The sequence below is a fragment of the Diuraphis noxia genome, unplaced genomic scaffold (genome assembly GCF_037042655.1).
Source record: "Diuraphis noxia isolate RWA-SAM2 unplaced genomic scaffold, SU_Dnox_SAM2 contig0004, whole genome shotgun sequence".
Lineage (NCBI taxonomy): Eukaryota > Metazoa > Arthropoda > Insecta > Hemiptera > Aphididae > Diuraphis > Diuraphis noxia.
Genome location: NW_028301714.1, coordinates 3,420,309 through 3,440,464, shown reverse-complemented (window position 1 = coordinate 3,440,464; position 20,156 = coordinate 3,420,309). Strand labels below are relative to the sequence as shown.

General features: G+C 28.8%; 1 protein-coding gene, 1 long non-coding RNA gene and 1 other non-coding gene across 3 annotated transcripts; 2 read left to right on the top strand and 1 right to left on the bottom strand.

Moving 5' to 3' along the window:
• The first annotated feature begins 330 nt into the window (after positions 1-330).
• LOC149055503 (U1 spliceosomal RNA) lies at positions 331-493 on the top strand. The gene has a single exon (XR_016191839.1). It is a non-coding gene; the product is annotated as a U1 spliceosomal RNA (small nuclear RNA).
• Positions 494-1,701: 1,208 nt separating this feature from the next.
• LOC149055502 (uncharacterized) lies at positions 1,702-4,561 on the bottom strand. The gene is made up of 4 exons (XR_016191410.1): positions 3,883-4,561; positions 2,228-2,407; positions 1,951-2,142; positions 1,702-1,892 (listed from the first exon to the last, which is right to left on the bottom strand). It is a non-coding gene; the product is annotated as an uncharacterized LOC149055502 (long non-coding RNA).
• A 984-nt stretch (positions 4,562-5,545) lies between these two features.
• LOC107161962 (zinc metalloproteinase nas-13-like) lies at positions 5,546-16,129 on the top strand. Its single transcript, XM_015508601.2, has 6 exons — positions 5,546-5,983; positions 7,071-7,234; positions 7,351-7,492; positions 7,576-7,709; positions 8,046-8,127; positions 15,776-16,129. Exons 1-6 carry the CDS (start codon positions 5,635-5,637, stop codon positions 15,844-15,846), a joined length of 942 nt encoding a protein of 313 aa, XP_015364087.1. The 5' UTR covers positions 5,546-5,634; the 3' UTR covers positions 15,847-16,129.
• The last annotated feature ends 4,027 nt before the right edge of the window (positions 16,130-20,156 follow it).

The window sequence follows — 20,156 nt, the reverse complement described above, 5'->3', positions numbered from 1 at the left end:
ACACTGAGGTTTCGCTTGATCAAGCCACCACCAGGCGTTACGGAAAAAAAGAACGAAAATGCATCTGCAGTATTTCGTTCATAGGAAGCGCCACATGACCACTGGTGTTATCGGCTGTCGTTTGCCGTTCGGTTAGCGAACGTCACTTTGTCAGAAAAGCTCCACAAACGTTTCCATTATTTCCAAAAAGTTTCCTGGAACACAGTTGAATCAGTCGTTGATTACCGTCACCGTCTTGTCACTTGAGTAATCGCTGGTATTTTAAGGGTAGGTACCATTTTGGGGAGGCTGGTACACGTTGTATAAGGGCTGTGGAATCGAGTCACAAGCATACTTACCTGGCGTGGAGGTCAACCGTGATCATTTAGGCGGTTCCTCCAGGGCGAGGCCGGTTCATTGCACATGGAATCGGTTGACCCCTGCGAGTATCCCTAATGTGGATACCTCGGGCGCAGAATTTTTGTTAGCTGGGACTGCGTACGCGCCGTCCCTCATATCGCTTAAACTGTCTTACCAATGTTTAATCATGATTTATTATGAGAGATATACCTCGTACTCTCTTAGAGTGACTCTGTTACCGTATGATAATATTGTGATGTCGGTACTTCATAATCAACCCGAGCTGGGTTAAGTTGGTCAAAATTCTATTATATTCTTGGCTCAAGTGTGCGGTTTGGGCACAGCTACTTTTAAATGAGTGTGTGATTAATATATATTTTAGTATAACGGATATGGTCCGGTCCAGTCTTTTTATATTATAATGGAATAAATGGATATGATTGGTTTGAGTTTTAATCGATTTATATACATATTTTGGAAAAATAGTATTATTTGACAGTTTATTTATAAATATAATTGGTTACATATTTCTTAAAATACGGTCATTTCACACGCCATGCCTTATCGGTTATTAAATAATAATAATAATTTATATTCAGGAAATGATGAAAATAAACATTGTTTATTTTCGATAGCGCGATACACTGATAACACTGTGAAATGTGGATGACTAAAATTATTGTTTCATTTAATTGACAATTGTCATTCGTTGAAGGTAAATTACATATTTCTAATAAATTTGTTTTATGTAGACGATTCGGATTTGGTTCTACATGAGCATATTTGTCTTAGTCCTGGTTTAAAAACCAGTTTGTGATCGCGGGTTGGTTTTAAAAAAATATATAAAATCCTATCTGGACTGGTATGGGCTTATAAAACGTTGATTAGCTTGGTTCAAATTGGTCTGTTTTGAAAAATATATTTTATGAATTAGTCTGATCCGGTTAAACAATTTTTTTTTAAATATTTGGTCTGGGCCAATCCAATTTTTATATAGGACCAGACTGCACTCTAGTAGGTACTTAAGATGAACGCGGGTTACATGTAAAAGTAAAACTAACAAACCATTTTTCGAACCATTTCATACAATAAATATGTCTAACACACAATAGAGTTTATTTTCCATTCGTGATTGTTATAGTATTTGTCTAATTTACTCCTTTAGATTAATATAAACGTAATGAACAATACTAAAAAAATTGGGTAAACTGTTATACTATACAATTTCTTATTTTTACTTTTTTTTGATCATAACTTTATAAAAATCGAAAATTAATGGCTCAAAATAGTTAAAATATTTTTTAAATTGTATGTGTATAGAAAACGCTAATATAATATGTAGGTACTTAGCTACAATTTTTTTTTTTTTTTTTTTTGACTTACCTACACCAACAAAATCCTGTTTATTTTAGACGTCTTTGAAAAACAACTGGGAACTTTCAATTTTAACTTCTTGAATACACCAATCAAATTCCCTTTCTCATTAGGAAAGTTGAAACGATATTACGACTATTTAATATGTCTTATGTATTGTGCAAACAGATACCTACACTCTAAAAACAAAAAATAATCATAAAAACATAATATATATTATAGATGTAAAATCAATACATTCATCGCTCCACTCATAATCTAAAGCTGCGTACACACGTTCAGTCTTTAGTTCAAACTTAACTTAAAGCAAATGTGTTCAGGTCGCAGCTCGTGATTCACTACACACGATTCGTATCGTTGATCAGTTAGATGTGGCGACTTCATGATGTCCGACGATTTGTGTTTAATTTCGACTGCTATTGCGTGATGCTATACAAAGTTGAAGTATGAACCAAACAAGTCAAACAAGCGCTCAAAATGGGTAAAAATTTGGTTGCAAAAACGAAGCACTTACTCTCATGTAAATTTATTAAACGCCTAGAACTAGATGACACGCGAAACTCGGGTATGGACGAGGACACATACATCGAACTTTTAAATTTGGTAACACCACTTATAAAAAAACAGGATACTGTAATGAGAACTGCTATCACTCCACACGAGAGGCTGTCAACAACCTTGCGATTTTTGGCGACTGGAAGAAGTATGCAAGATTTAAAGTACTCTGTAAATTAAGTTATAAAGTAGACAACATTTTTTTGTTTTATTAAATAAAAAAATATAGAATTATAATAAAAATCATTACACTTTGATTACGTTATTGTCTCAATTAGCATTTAGCACCTAATCCCCTCGGTGATGAGTGTATGCGTGGTGTCGTTGTGAGTTTGTGACTGTTATAAATTGTTCGTTTTCATCTCTAATTTATGTAATTAATTAAAAAAATTATTCCGTGAAGATTATTTATCTTATTTAAGAAAATTTACAAACTCTTTGGTTGTTCAAAATTTGTAAAACGTTAAACTTTAATAGCTAAGGATTGAAAATTAAAAATAAAGCTCAATGCAAGTAGTTAATTTTGCAGCAAAAAAATCAAAAAACTATACAACACTGTTTTTTATAATTATTTTAAGTTCAAATTAAGGATGAAAATACCTATTAAATAACCAAAAATAAAAATTATTCGTGGATACTTTAAATTGTATATACCTACTATGAATGACTGAGTGAGTCGTGTGCATAATTAATCTGATTGGATTAATTTGGAATTTATTTTATACGTAGGTACCTATATTTTTTTTTAAAAATAATAGCAATATAATTCATATAGTATAAAACTATTAAATATCCTAGAGAGATAAACCGTCTCCGCTCAGAATCGCTTTCCGTGTACAATGATGATATTATTAAATCATTATTGAATTCAAATGTAATACCATCCATTACAGTAACCCACTTGTTTTATGTTTGAATGACGTTGGGGTAATGAGGCCCTTTGAAAATTACTGGGTCAAGGGCCTAATCATGAATCAGATTTACAATGTGAGTTGATATTTTCTATAAGCTTTGGTTATTGTTGTTGTCTACTGATATAATCAAAAATTGATTTATTAGAGCTGTTTCAAATTAATATGAATAATATACTAATCACTTAATATAAAACCTTCTTATACTGTCTCTATTGGATTTATCAATGTTATAATTTGTCATCTTACATATAATATAAAATAGTAAACTATGCATTACTACACTAATATCAATAGTATAGACTTATAATTCACATAGTATTTAATTATGCGTATGTAGTATTCATTTACTTAGACTTGTATAATATTTCACTAATAGAGTAACTATACTAATTATTACTATGGTTAGTTAATTTTTTTTATATAATATTAACGAAGAGTCTAAATAGAGACTCCTTTCCGTGCATGAGAAACGCCGAGAAGAAACAGCATACACGTGAAATAAATAACAATTCGACCAGACCCGATAGCTAGGCTATATATATTATACATTAAGTTTTGTATCTGCGCTCAGACGTCTCACTCGCACGCGTTGGTTGTGTACGGACTGCGAGAGAGACAGAGCTAATAACTGCAGTTTTGTGAGTTTCATTTTTCCTCCGTCAGACCGTGCTTTTTATTATTATAAGGGCAGTATACTTACCTAACCGTCGTCGGTTTCCAGTGTTTCCACTAACGTTGGTGGCTTTCTTGCGCCCACGAACTATTGGTTCACAGTATTTCTCCTATGGAGGTGGAAGTATTTTTGGCCATGGAGGTAGTATTTTTCCTTGGAGGTAATTTTTCTTTGGAGATAGTTTTGAGTGTTTTGACCATGGATATATTATTTTCTTTGACGGTAGTTTTTCCTTTGGGGGTAGTTTTTTACCTTGGATGTAGTTTTCACTATGGAGGTAGTTTTTCACTAGGAATTCCGAATTAGGAGTAGTTTTAGAAAAAAATTAGCACAGAACAGCGGAAATTACAGATTGTCAATAAAAATTCTAGTCAAGCAGATTAACTCGTAAAAATTCGACAACTCTGATTTATGGCCAATTTCTTGAGGTTAGGTCATATACGCCGTTCTGCAGTGATTATTTTTTTTCTCAATGTTTGTACAGTTGAACATCTTGACATTTTTGTGAATTTATATTTTTTCAAGTCCAGGTATCAGAATTGTGGCCTGTGGGATTGAGTTCACTTCCTTATTGACCTCAAAATTCTATATTTTCTTCCTATCACTTTAACTTACTCACAGAAAAGCATTTTTACTTGTCTGAAGTACTTTTTTGTGGATAGTATATCGTAGTCTTGTTAGAGTAGGGTGACCATAAAAAAATTAACGTGACGAACAGTTTTAGGTAGATACTCTAAAAAAAAACCCAACCGTTTTTTATCTTACAATTTAAATAATGTTGAATAAGCTTAATATATTTTATTTTACATATAATAATATGAAGAAAACGGGATTTCAAGAGACCATCTTATAAAAACGGGACAAAAAGCGTCTCGTTTGATGTTTGTCGAGTCGAATGATAATCAAAAAGGGGACAATCGTAACCCTACGCTAGAGACTCCTTTCTGTGCATAAGAAACACCGAGAAGAAACAGCATACTAATAAAATAAATAACAACTTGACCCGACCCGATAATATATACATTATACAGTTACAAAAAAAAAAATTCATTAATTTTTTTATTTTACAACTAACTATAGTGTAATCGAGTAAGTTAATTGTTAGTTCTAATCATACCATAGAGTAATAAGTTTACACATAAAAGTTAAGACTTAAAGGCATTGGCCACTGGCTGGTCGTTGAATTAATTAAAATACTATTGGTATAGGCACCTACATACTTTATGATTCGTGTCGTTGTATTGTGTCACGTAGTCCGTGTAAATAGATATGAGATAGATAGCTCTTTTAAAACACTGTAGTCTATAACGCTATATTCTTAGAATTATTTCCGTTTCTGTTGTATTATATGTAAGTAATTATGCACTTGTGTCGTAAATTTTAACACCGAATAAACACCGAACACAAAAACGTCCTAATTAAACGAAATTTTATCTTAATAAAGGGATCTTTATTATAAACCTCTAAACGGTCTAAACGATTTGCTAAGTGGCGTACGTTTTTTCGAAAAATATCTTGTCGTCTTGTCACGTTATCACCTTAATTTCCGTACGAATTTTAAATATACTAAACAAAAAAAAAATTACAGCACATTGGACACAGTGACTTGTTTTCTTAATCGGCCCAGTGAATATTATCTAAGCTAATTTACTCTGTTCTACATTAGGTATATAAAAACTCGAACACTTCGCATCGACCGTCGTAGTGTTTAAGTCGTTGCGAAACAAGATAAACATTATTTTATTTTTATTTTTTCGTCGATTTGGAAAAAAAAAAGATATGAAAGTGTTTTTGTGGTTCGTAGCGGTTTGTTTGTCAATGGCGTTGGCACAACCAGTGAATTTGCGGGCCGAAGAAGAGGAAGAGAACGAAGTGGACAACAGCAGTGATTCAGACTTGTACAATGGCCTAATGCATTTGGGAGCAGCGATTTTTGGTACTCCGGACGTCAAGTCGGGCCAAGCAGTGTCGACATGGAAAGAGACCAGTCAATTAAATCCCGAAGAGATGGGCGAGTACGCCGAGGGTGACATATTACACCCGATTGGAAATGCCCGGAATGGGTTGAAAGCTGTATCGTCTAGATGGCCTAAAGGCGTCATCCCCTACGAAATCAGTCCAGCTTTCGGTAAAAGCAATATAAACCGTATTGCACTCACATAATTACATAAATAATATGTTTTATAGTGTAAAATCAATATAATGATATTACTTAATTACTATAAATTAAATTGCACTAAAATTAACGTAAAAATGATTTTTTTTCAACTATATACCATTGTTATTTATATTGTAATATAATATGTAATAGCCAATTGGTAGTGTCAATGTGTCCAGTGCATATAGCTGGCTGTAGACATTGATTTTATTTTTTGTTTAAATGAGAGTAATTAATCTTTACTATACAACTAAATAATTTGTGAGGGTATTTTTCTAAAATATTTTAAAATGTTCGAATAAAACACCCATTAATACAGTGAACTTCAATTGTATTGGGTATCATGCAAGTTCAACAAGATGTCTATAGTATTAATTATTTTTATTTAAATTTATTTACTTTACAAATTTGTTCACTTAATTGAAGTTCTTGAATTGTGTGAGGTAAATATAAGTACAACATTTCACTTAATTTCTGACCAGCTATACTAGACATACTGATATATTCGGAATAAAAATAAAAATAATTTAATTCAATTTTTGATGCAACAAGATGCTTATATTTGGATACCTTCATGGTACCTGATAAAGTGATAACTATATAATATTATAATAATATTATATCATGAAGAAAAACTTACTATACCCGAGTGGCCGAGCTTATTACCTATATAGGTATACTTCTATTTATTACCTACCTATTTTTAATTTATTATTTATACTTTAATTTTTGTTTGTCTGTTATTAATTTTAATATATATATTTGAATAGGGTCAACCGGTTCGTATTTCACTAAAATACAATTAAATAAATAAATACTACGTTTTTATTTTCCGAACCTAATCTCAAACTAGCAACCTTTTTTTCGGACAAATTTAAATCTATAACCAGGGAAAAACGGTGTTATTTTACGATTTAATATCCAACATAATAATATGGTATGGGCATGTTTAATGTCTAGTGTATTGTTGTATTATTACTATTATTAGACATTATACAAAAATATGCTATTTCAATAAAGCATCAAAATGTATTTGTGTATTATATGATTAATTTAGGGTCAAGCGATAGACAGTTGATATTGAGCTCAATTGATGAATACAAAAAACTTACATGTCTAAAATTCACACCCAGAACCTCTTCTGACACTGATTACATTTACTTCACTAATGGTAACACGGGATGTTGGTCGTCAGTGGGAAAAATCGGAGGAAGACAAGAAGTATACATAACTTGTTATCTTATAATTAATATATATATATATATTATACTCCATCACACAATATTATGATATTATATGTCACACTATTTCAATTTATCAACATCATAATTGTTTAGGTGAATCTACAAAGTCCGGGATGTCTGACGAAGAAGGGTACAGTAATGCACGAAATGCTTCACGCAGCTGGATTCATGCACGAACAAAACAGACCGGATAGGGATCAGTTCGTCACCGTCAACTACAACAATATCCAATCGGGTTAGAATGCTAAATAATAAAATACGACTTTGAGATTGTCATATTTTAACTATTTTTTTTTTAATATTCCAATGAATTTTCAGGTAGAGAGAATAATTTTGAAAAAGCTCATAGTTCGATGATTGACAGCCAAGGTATAGGCTACGACTACCGTAGCGTAATGCACTATTCGGCCAACGCTTTTTCGAAAAATGGTCAGCCGACTATCGATCCTAAGGTATATTTATTATGCGTATAATACTATAATGTACATACATAGTTATAATACAGTCTTATAGAATATGGATATATCAAACAATTGTATGTCTAAAATACAATATTATTTACTCCTTTTTGAAATATACGATACTTTACATTCTTGTATAATAGGTCTGATTCAATTTTGACTTCTTAAACGTTGAGCCATTGAAAGTATATGGCATGTTAATGTTTGTGTTAGTTTAAACACTTAGGTTATTGATTTTATTGAATTTATTATGATATAATATATTTGTACATTTTATTGTAATTTATAAGTCATTATTTATTAACTGAGTATTTTTATAATATTTAGACACGAGGAGTGACAATGGGTCAGAGAGACGGTTTAAGCAGAAAAGATATTCAAAAGATTCAAAAGATGTACAATTGCAAAAGTAAGAGACAGCAATCTTCTTCATATATCGACTAAAACTATTGTACATTTTACAAGCATTTTCTGTGTTCGAAACAAACGGTGAAGTATTTTTTACCATTAAGTGTATTTTGATTTAATTATTAAGTTATAAATTTGAATTATTTGAAAACAAATAAATAAACTATTTAAGTAATAAAAAATGTTATACAAGTATATTATTAATACATAATATGTAGGTCATCAACAATTAAATATATATATAATATTTATTTGCGAAAAAACGTTCGCTTGTTTTTAGTGTACATTTTTCAATAACTTCTGTATATGCAAAATTAACGAATGTAGATAGATATAATTGAATTATTTAAACCAAAAAACCAATGATATATTCATTATGTTAGTTGACATAATATGATGGTTAATGGTTATAGGAGCTTAATATATTTTTGATATAGAAATGGAACATATCATTAAGTATCATCTATTCATCTCCAATATTATTATTTTCTTTACAAACTATAAAAAAACTTAAATCCAAAAACAAAATGTTATCAATATGTGGGTACTAAAATATATATTGATTAGGGAATTTGAACTATTTTACGTTAATATTAATCAAAATATGCACCATATAGGTAGTTAGTCCAAATATTTCTCTTGTATCGATTTGTTATAAGTTTTGGGTAAACTTATCTAGTGGCGTATTTGGAGATAATTTTTGGAGTGGGCTAACATAGATAGCAACTAGCAAGTGTTCTAGCACCTAGAGACTAAATTATGTTTTATTTATCAGTTCGCCTGTTCTACTTGGCGGTCAGTCGTCGATGTGATTGTATGGTAGTAAGGGGTAAGGAAATGCTATCAACGTAAAAATAAATATCAAATTAAGCATAAACCAATTAACCGACCTTTAAATAGCATTTACAGTAACTGCAAATAAAAAAATATTATTATTGCCAATCTGAGTGTCTGCAGAATATTATTATTCAGTACATAATATTCACAATTTCACAAAATCTGTGCTAAATGAAAAATGATTATATCTCATCTCATACTTGTATTTGTCATTTGTCAACAGGCTACGAAATATCATATGTACCTAATAAAATATGTTGTTATTTAAGTAATGACTGTAATTTTGTTTTAATAAAAGTGCAGCGCACCAGTCCCTCCTCCTTATATGTACGCCACGGGACTTATCATCAACAGTGCTGTAACTACTAACTTAATATACTAAAACAGATATTTTCAACCTGGTTGCCGTGGCTATATGACAGGGGGAACTTGAAATATTTATTTCCTTTAAAATATTTTCGGTTATTTAATTATATTATAACCGACCATATGAATAATCATTGTCGATAAAGTCTTATGTTATATTACTGATATTAAATTATAATCAAATTGTTAAGGGGGATTTTAAAGTTTGACATTAAATTTAGGGGGCTCAGTAACAAAAAAGGTTGATAAGCACTGCACTAAAATACCAGATGATGGTTATAAAATGATTGGTGATTGGTAGATTGTGTACATCTAATATCTACACATTTATGATATTATAATATTATCATTTTACTTTCATGTTACAACCAACATAATATTTGAGAGAACTTACCTAGTTAAGTTATCTTGGGCTATAGTCTTTAAAAATAAACTTGTACCCTGCACCTTCCGCATAATGCATCATAATAACAAAATAACAAGGTAGGTATATAATGACTTGTATGGATGCGTGTGATTTTCGTTTAGCCTTTATAAAAGTTAAAAATATATAAAATTAAATGGGGCTATATAGAAAAACACAGCTAAATATTTTAACTAATCTTCATAAATTCATAAAATTATACAATTTATTTAAATGTTCTAACTGGAACCATAATAAGGTCATAGGTAATTTTTGTCTTTTGCTATTTTTCCTCTCTGACTGGAGTTTATAATTTACCTATATAGTTACATAACTTTATAAATATACTCAATGGAAATTAATAATTCAACTTTTAAAAAATGTACATAATTTAGCACTAAACTACTATTAGGCTATCTCAGAATTTTAAGTAACACGAAAACAAAAAAAAAGTAATTCTATAACATTTACATTAGTGTTGGCACATACGAATGGTAAATGGCCATTTCCCCTCAAAAATTTTACCAAGGATATTTCCTTCCCCTCCACCATGCTTTATTTATATTTATTCATGGAAATATTCGAAAAATTATTTTATTTTATTTTACAACGCAAAAAAATATTTTGTTTTAATACATTTTTGAAAAATATGAGAGGGAATAATGTTCTCATTAAAAAATTTCCCATTATACTGAAAATATACGGTGTGAAAATAAGTACCTACAGTATAAATTTTAATAAACTTGGCTGTTTAATAGGTAATACCTATACTGCTGTAATAATAATCATAAATTTTATTAGAAAATATATATTGACGGTTATAGACACGGTATGTCAGTTTAAGTGTATTCTTAGAATAAATACAATCATAATTATTATGATTTTGGTATCACTCAGAATAATATACATAAATATTAATATTACCTACATAATATATATATATATATAATAATTATAAAATGAAGTGTTAAAATAATAAAATTGTGGAATAAATTGCAAACATAAGAAAAAATTAGGACATAAATAATATCCATTGAAATATTTACTTATAAGACACACACATTGTTTCATTTAAATTTATTAGGTATAGGTTATAACTTTATAAGTGTAATTGACAATATATAAAAATGTTTAATAACTATCACCGTCGATAAAGTCAATTAGTTATAATTAGGCTCATTGACAATTCTCAAGTTCTATTTAGTATTCAATACATAAGGTTAGGTTTAGGTATATAGTTTATTCTAATTTTGTATTTAATTAATTGATATCGTACGTTATTGTCAAAAATTAAATTACAAAAAACAATTTATAAGCAATTAAACATTAATAATTCTGAAAATACAACGTATTTAGTACATGGCCAACATGTGCACACATTATACACAATATGTTTAATGTAATAATAATTTTGTTCATATTACGTGCTATAATTATACAGAGCGTAAAATATATGAAATTTCATACCACTTCTATCTGTTACACCTTGTATATATAGGGTATGATTTAAAACAAAAATTAGCGAGATTCTATGATTTACCTGAAGATTAATGATCAAAATGTTTGAATCTTGTTAGTTGTTATTAGGTATTCGCGATGCTTTTGGCAAGCCCCTGACTTGTGTATAGTATAAGTACTATTGGTACATAGTGGTTTGAAGAGAAGCTATTGTGTGTAAGTGTATTGCATGTCTGTGTTAAAAAATTGTTCACCCTTTTAAAAAATAAAATAAATGAAATATGAATATTTGCTTTGCAGGTAGTTTATTATTTAAGTTGACATTTTTGGATATTAGATAATAGGAGATAACGAAGTCGTCTGATTCTGTGTCATTATTTAGTTGCTTCTTCTTAGTATTTATGTATAACGTGTGTACTGTGTAGCCCGAGCTAGGTATTAGATAAGTTTCATTTTTCACTCCTATAAATAACAACTTGTTGCAGTGATGGTAGTGGTTGGCCATCGGCAGTTTCGATAGTATGATGATCGAGGAATATTCTCTGAATTGAAAATTGAAACAAAAGTACTTATATTAGCTTCAGTTTTAACTATAATTTCCCTTCCATTGTACGACGAAAAAAGGAAGATCCAACTGTGCAGTAATGAGGCCTTGACGTAAGAAAAGTACCCTAATGGAGTGTAGGTCAAACAACAAAGTTTAGGTATTGTTTTTTGATATTTTAATTTTAAAGTAATAAATTATTTAATCGAGTGTTACTGCTGGGTTGCTACTCACCTCACGCACTCATAACCATCATTGTAATTTCAGCTTATATGCTTATTGTAACTATTACTACAGATTGTGTATTTTCTAATAAATGTTGAAAAAAAAAGTAAATTATAAGCAATTTAAAATTGGATTTAAAAAAATAAATATACATTAACATTAAAATTAAATAAGCTGACGTGGGGTTTTAATATTCTTACCTCAATTTTATAATAGGTAAATTCATTATAGTATAAAAATAACAAGAGAAAAACGGATTATTTGAACAGGAAATTTAGGACTAGACAATACGTCATGCAGTTTACTGTTCTTACTATATGGTTCATTTGGTCACAAGTTTGGAATGTCCTCTTAAAATAATATGTATAAAATATAACTAATTTCAGACAATTTTAAATTATTTCAAATTAAAATAATGAACCTATAGACATATAAATAATAATACAATAAATACCGTGGTTTAGCTTAGGCTGTGCAGGCGATCAATATTTTATTAATTGCAATGGTATCAACGATTAGGAATATTAGGATATATTTCGGCTATTAGGACATAGGTAATTGCTGACCAATAATTTATATTATCAGTATTAACATTGATTATAGAATAGATAATTATATTCTATAATCAATGGTATTAATAATATAATAAAAATTGTATGTATATATTATGCAGAATATCAAAATACATAATATAGTTAGTATATACGTGTATATATATAATATGAGATGATTAATAAATATTAAATTGTGAAAATAGTGACTACCTGACTTTTTATTGTATTTCACTTTAATGGACATTATTAAAATTGCTAAATTTAGGTTAATAATTAGAAAAAAACCACTACAAAATTCACTAGAAATATATATGGCGAAACAACATTTGCCGGGTCAGCTAGTGTATAGATAAAAACAAATGTTTTAAGGAGTATATAAAACTATAAAATATGCCAGTAAGAATTGGCTTTTCGACATTAGTACATTACCCATAATATTTAAAAATTTATCTGCAAGCTTGAGTAATTTTATATTTCCACAAAACAATTCATATTTTATTCTTCTACAGGTATGAAAAACATATTCATAATAAAATATGGAATTACCATAACACACATGGTGATTCACAAAGGATGTTCGACCCCATTTTATACTTTTATTGAAATTAAAATTCTGAGTTTTGCAAGTTTTGGGATTTATAAATATCTACTTATAATTAAATATCATCAAATTCGTGAAATATCTTGTTCAACCTAAGGGAAGTCTTGTGATGATAATATATTAAATTCTGGTTTTTAAATAAAAACCCTTCTTTTTTACTGTAAATTATTCAATGGATAATTTATTTTTATTTTGAAAACTTGTAGTTTCCAAGTTATTAAATAAGTTATATACTTAGGTTAATAATTTTTACAAAAATATAAAATAAATTTAATATTGGTTTCTAGTACCTATATTTATCATAGTTAATACATTAAAAAAAATTATAAATATTTATAAATTAATATTAGTTACTAAAACTTTTAAATTGAAATAGCCCCCATGATTATTAAACCCAATTACATATATCATAAACTCATTATTCTTAGCATTAAGTAAAATAAATCAAAACTACAAGTTCAAATTTTGACTTAGATAATTATATAGTCTATTACATAAAAAAAATATCGGCTAAATAATGTACTAATGTACAATGTACAATGTAACTTTTCTATAAAAGGGTGATGGTTCTCGTTTGACAAAACGAAGTTTGTATCTACACGATTACACATAAAACTCCTTAAGTAGTACAAAAATCTTAAGAATTTAAAAAATAATCTATAAGTATATTAAAATATTCTAAAAACCAGATTTTGAATAACTGCAGCAACAAAAATGAAAAAGGGGGTGAGCATGTATGATGGATTATCTTGTATACATGTGTCCTGCATGAATTACATAGTTACATATCCTCATTAAAGGTTGCTTGTTAGTGATTCTGAACGAAACCAAGGAAAATGATAATAGTCCACAGTCCTATAAATACTATATTATGCCAATTATATGTTGAATGGAAATTCGTTAAGAGAGAATTAAATATCAAATTTGTAGAGATGTTACGAACTGTTCGATTTTCGAACCGAACCGAACCGAACTCTGGGTGTTCGGTTCGGTTCGAAAACCGAACTGGAAATTCCAAATAATCGAACCGAACCAAATATCTAATAGTTCCGTTCGATAATCGAACCAGATAAATAAAAATAAAAGTCGATAAAGTAACGGCTAAAATTATAAATTATTATTAAATAATTAATAATTAATATTTATTATTTATAAGTTATTACTATTGTTATTGTTAATTGCGTGTTTCAACCGGCCGCCGCACACCTTTTTTACCATCCATAGTCAATGACCATTCAGCGCATTATCCGAGACTGTCAAGATAGTAGATACTCTGTGCGGCGGAGAAGGGGGACTTCGTTATGAAAACCCTCGATAGTCGATACAAAAATAGATTGTTATTAGTTGTTTAATGTTTGCTGATATTGATGTTTTCGCTTTTTCTTATCAGTTATCATCATATTAATAATTAAAAATCTCATGCATAATTATTAACTATTAAAATATTTAAAGTATTTAAGTAAATAGTAGTAAAATCTTTATTTAATAATTCTGAGGTATGGTGGCTAAACGATAAATAAATAAATATTAAATATTAAATAAAATAATACCCAATTTAACTTTTAATGTTCGGTTCGAGTTCGATAAAATATTTGAAGAGTTCGGTTCGGTTCGGGTTCGATTAAAAGTGTGTAGGTTCGGATCTGTTCGAGTTCGTTAATTTAAAGAAAAGTTCGGTTCGGGTTCGGTTCGACCTTAAATATTATGGTTCGTAACATCTCTACAAATTTGAATAAGACAGTTTTGCTTTGAATATTATAATACATAATATTACACATATTACATACAATGTATATTATGTAAACACGTCATTTTGTGATTAAAAGGCCCTCAGTATTGATTTTATAAAACTTATTTTAAATATTCATAATATAGTTCGCAAAAAGATGCTCATATTAAATATACCTAAATGAAAATAAATATTTTGTGTATGATATAGGTCGTATATATTATAGGATATAGGTATCAACATATTAACCTGATATCTATACAGTGGTCATAATAGTGAAACCATAAAATCACATTTTTATATTTTTTTTATAGTCTTAATCAAAAATAACGTTTTTATTTTTATCAGCTGCAGAGCGCTATTACTTTATTTTAAAGGCCCTAAAGTTTGTTATTTATTTTTCAAATTAGCATAACAAGCGTTATAATAATAGAACTTTGAAACTATGTGACTGATAATGTTTATTCAAACAATGATTTTTACAAAAAAAATGTTTATTAGTAATAACTAATAATTAGTGTATACACTAATCACACTCAATTATATAAATGTTATGTTTTTAAATCGAAATAAAAAAAAGGTAATTGGTTTTTGAATGATAATTAAGAGCAAAAATTATTTTAATTTTTACGGAAAAGTTTTAAAAATGTACACGTATATGTAATTTTATATGTATATGTATTTGTAATTCTTTATAACAAAATTCCATTCAGTCAACTCATAACCCACAAGAATCAATCGGGTTTAATATACCTTATAATATCTATTATTTACAAATTGAATCAGAAGACAAAAATATAAGTTTCTATTGAATAATAATAATGTACTTACTAAAAAATGTTTCTTTGAAGACAACTGTTGTTGGCTTTCAAATATATTATATATTACATTAATGTACGTATTTTAATTTTTTTTTCAAATTTGAAATGTAGGAATGAATTCAGATTCGGGATCTGGAAACAATTTATTTGAAGCTGTGCAAGGCTGGTTGCCGTTTAAATGATTCATTGTCAATTAAAAAAAACAACAATTATCTACGACTTTATATCCATCCACAAGGTTATCAAAATCGTTTAAATTATTAATTAATGATTACTGTATCAATAATGTTGAAATGATATTCATCGTAATATATTTTTAGTTTTCAATACAACTTACAAACATATAGTAGGTACCTAATTTAGTCATTTTTTGTGTGCTTACATATAGTATTTATATTATTTCTAAATAATAACGATTTCACAATATTTAATTCATAGCACGATATTTTTCTAGTTAATTTTTAATATTTTTATAGATTAAGGGCAAGTTATTATTATATAAAATTTAAGATGTATCAATTGTTATAAAATATAATAACTTCAATGATTTAGGTATGATATTGTTTTATTATTTATTCATATTTGTTTACTAAGTGCTCGGAAAAAAAGTACTAACATAGTATGCTAAAAGTAATATTGTAGGTACCATCTTATTATATACTTACAAATATTTACATATTAAATGTAAAAATTTTATATTCATAATTATATAATGAAAAATAATATTATTAAATAGATACATAAAAGTCAGTTAAAGGTCGTAATAATATAGACGTTGCTATTTTACTCACAATAATAATAATTTGCAACTGTGTTTAAAACTTTACTTCGCAGGTCGGTGGCACATTAAAATGTCATTGGATTGTCTATAAGAATGGCTGTTGAAATGTCTATATATATAGTTGACTGGCTTAGATGTAAAGAATAGCTATCTTAAGCCGGTCTGATAAGATGATGACTTACAGAACAAGATGTCTAGGGTGGCGATTAAGGTCAGCCTAGCTGACAAGAGTTGGCGATTGGTCCCAACGGTCTTTCGTTGACTCGAACAATTGTATAATCTGTAAGGGGTTAATGTGAGGTCTACTGTCTATCCCCTTCGAGTTCAGCCAAATGTTCACAAATCGTAGTGCACCCTCACGGAGTCTTGAGTCTATACGAAGACACGCTACTGTAGTACAGTAGTTAAAGAAAGTATAATCTCAGGTTCATTTAGGGTCATCTATAACGATGTGTATGTAATTCGTATTAATAAACAAAGCTATATAGATGTCAGGCAATGCAGGCATAAACACTCGGTCATTCCTCTTGTAATGATATCACAAGAAAAGAAAGTTCGATTCGCACTGTCTTATTACTTATAGTCCTTATAAACGGCTAAAACAGCTGCATATTTGATAAATAAGCATTATTTATGTACTTACAAGTTACAACTGTATACTTTAGTTGTGTCACAAAAATACCTACGAAAAATAGTGTACTTAATCCAAATTGCGACTGAGGTTTTTGTACATAATATAAGTGCTGTAGTCCGAATTAGACGAAAACCAAATTATAAAAAGTTAGGATTTAAAAAAAAAAATTAAAAAAAAGTTTTTATCAGTATACCACAATTTTTTCTAAATTTTAATATTATCTAAGGAAAAATGTATTTGTGATTGTAATACTGACATTAAAATATTGTTTTAAATTTCGTCATATTATTTTTATAATAATAAATAATATAACTAATAAAATTTTAAAATAAAAATAATAAAATTTTGATAAAAAATAAAAAATTCATTTTTATTTAATTTGACTTTATTTTTGTATAAAGTACAGGGTGATTCTTTTATCAAACAACACTCATTATTTCAAAAACTATTGACTTTTTTCAAATTTTTGAACTTGTGTATAGACACAGCTTTTCTAACATTGAAACAGAACACGTTAACTACGGCGCATGAAATATTTATGCAATTATGGCAACCATATACATATATCAACAGATATATTCTTTTTTCGAGAGCTGAAAAAATCGTGTGAGAATTTCTCTTTATCTGCTTACATAGAGGTTGAAAAAAAGTTTAAAGCACTCTCCTGATAAACCAATATAAATTTTTGGCTGTACTACAATTAATTTAAAAAAAAAGAATGTTGTAAAAAATGAAAATTATTAGCTATAGTGCTATAATATATTATAATTATAGGTGTATCTTATGTATGGACGTATGGTGCACCTCATTCATCACGGGCATATCGCACGGCGTTGGTGCATTGTGCATGTACCTTTGCACGGTTCACTTTATGAACTAACTCAACCAATAAAATTGACAATTTGCCTATGGTAGTTTGGAAATAAGCAGATAACACTTGGTTAGGTTAAGTAACGCGTTCAAACTACTCCCTTAATTTTTCTGATCAGCAATCTGAAATTTTCACAAAACCTTTCTACTAGTTTTTGAGTATATTGTATAAAAGCAACAAACATCAATCAACTATGCATATTTCAACTCTAATATTTGTTTAAGATATAATTATTTATTTTCTCATTCTATTGGTCATAAACGCTGTGATTTAATATTTTAATGTATGATTTTACCTTATCTATATCCAAGTAAGTAACCAATGGTAATCATTTATATATTTTATTTAGACAAATAAATACTGATGATTTCTATAATTATATTTCTACTATTTCTATTATAATCAGTAAGATTTAACCAATGACTATAGTGACTACCTACCATTTATAAGCAACACTAAATGTTTAATATTCATCGTAAATTCCCAACCAAATTGATTCATCCGCTCTAAAATAGCTATGCGATTACCAACGGATAATGGATATCATTTCATTTTTATTACGTAGATATAAGTTATAAGTAAAATATTGGTTAGTAAGTATTGTGACGTGTTGGTCAATAATTTAAATGTAATTATTTTTGAAAAGAAGCCCTCTCTTTTAGACGTGATATATAAAACTCGTGTAGACTTCTTTTATCATTGAGGTAAACCTATTGGGTGAAAATTATTTGTATAGTGGAGTATTAGACCTGCACTGTCCACTATATAGTGTGCAACAGATCACCACGAAATATCAATACCAAATATTACGTCGCTTACGTCTTATTAGTTATGACGACTCCGTCGACAAATGTTGCAAGCTAATTTATAGAAAATATCATGTACACCCTTATTTTTCTATTATTATAATAATTTAATAACTCTGTTTAACTTAGTTATTACAGAGTACAGTGACGTAGCCAGGATTTTTCTTCAGAGGGGTATGATCAATTTTTACACAGTGGTGGTTTATATATATATATAGTTCTTCCGTGTTAGAAAATGTAGAAAAAAAATAAGAAAAAAGCAATGAATTTTCTTTTTATATTTAAAAAATACAATTTAAGACTTTTGTAGCGACTTTCATAGACCATTAAAATAAAATAACTTTTTAATTTTCTCAACGTTTGGGGGAGGGGGGGCTGTAGCTAACCTAACCTTCGTATCAATCTAGTCTTGACGTCTACGAAGATACCGAGGAAAAATCGAATATTTCAAAATCGAATATAATATAATATTTTTAATTTTATAATAATTCATAATCGAATAAATAAATAATCATTTTAGGGAAAATTACAAATTCTATTTTTGACTACCTGAGGTTGGTGCAAATTACATACCCTTATTTTGGTGCAAATTACAAACTCCCGTGTCATTAGCTATTAATTTTATTCATGTAAATATTGTTTTTAGAACAACAAAATATAATTTAAGGAATGATTTGTATCGTTTATTTATGTTATATTTTATGGATTTTAAACAGACCTAAAACTGAAAAACTATTATTTTAATAAAAAATCTTATTAAATTAATTATACAACCAAACTGTCCGGCCCTAACCGGCCCCGTAATTCGATTATTCCACCAGCCTATCTGGAATTTCCCGATCTGCCAGTCCGCTTCTGGCTCCCTGCTAAGAAGGTTATAATGTGAATATAAAGGGCGATTCATAACTTAACGTGTCGTGTAGAGTAGAATATTATACGTAAAAACGTGAGTTCATGCAAAAAATTCTTATAATATACTTAAATATAACTGAGCTATATCATTATGATATTGGTGACACGCGCATGTGACTTTGGATATTACACATATTTTTAGATTATTTACCGGTTTTTTCGAGGGCCGGTGAAAACTTGTTCGTGTGTCACATTTGTCCAGTGGGTGATAGTTTGGATACCCGGCCTGTAATTTGGGGAATTGGTAAGATATAGTATAATACTGTATGTGTAGGGTATTAATTGAAGTTAAATGTTAAGTTATATTATAACACTAGTTATAATAATATATTAAAAAGAATATTAGCAGGTTATAATTATATGAGTGGGTGGTTGGGTAGCGTCCTTATGGACAAAATATTCGTAACACGCGCAGTACTTCTCGCACATCAGTAATACGTTAGAAAATAGAAATAGGACCTCGGCCGTAAAATATACTTGTCATAAAT

Bases quoted from the DNA above. Each gene is read 5' to 3' on its own strand.
- LOC107161962 (XM_015508601.2), top strand. From the start codon at position 5,635: ATGAAAGTGTTTTTGTGGTTCGTAGCGGTTTGTTTGTCAATGGCGTTG. The intron at 5,984-7,070 runs GTAAAAGCAATA...TGATTAATTTAG, and splicing joins CGAAATCAGTCCAGCTTTCG to GGTCAAGCGATAGACAGTTG. The intron at 8,128-15,775 runs GTAAGAGACAGC...TTTGAAATGTAG, and splicing joins AAAGATGTACAATTGCAAAA to GAATGAATTCAGATTCGGGA.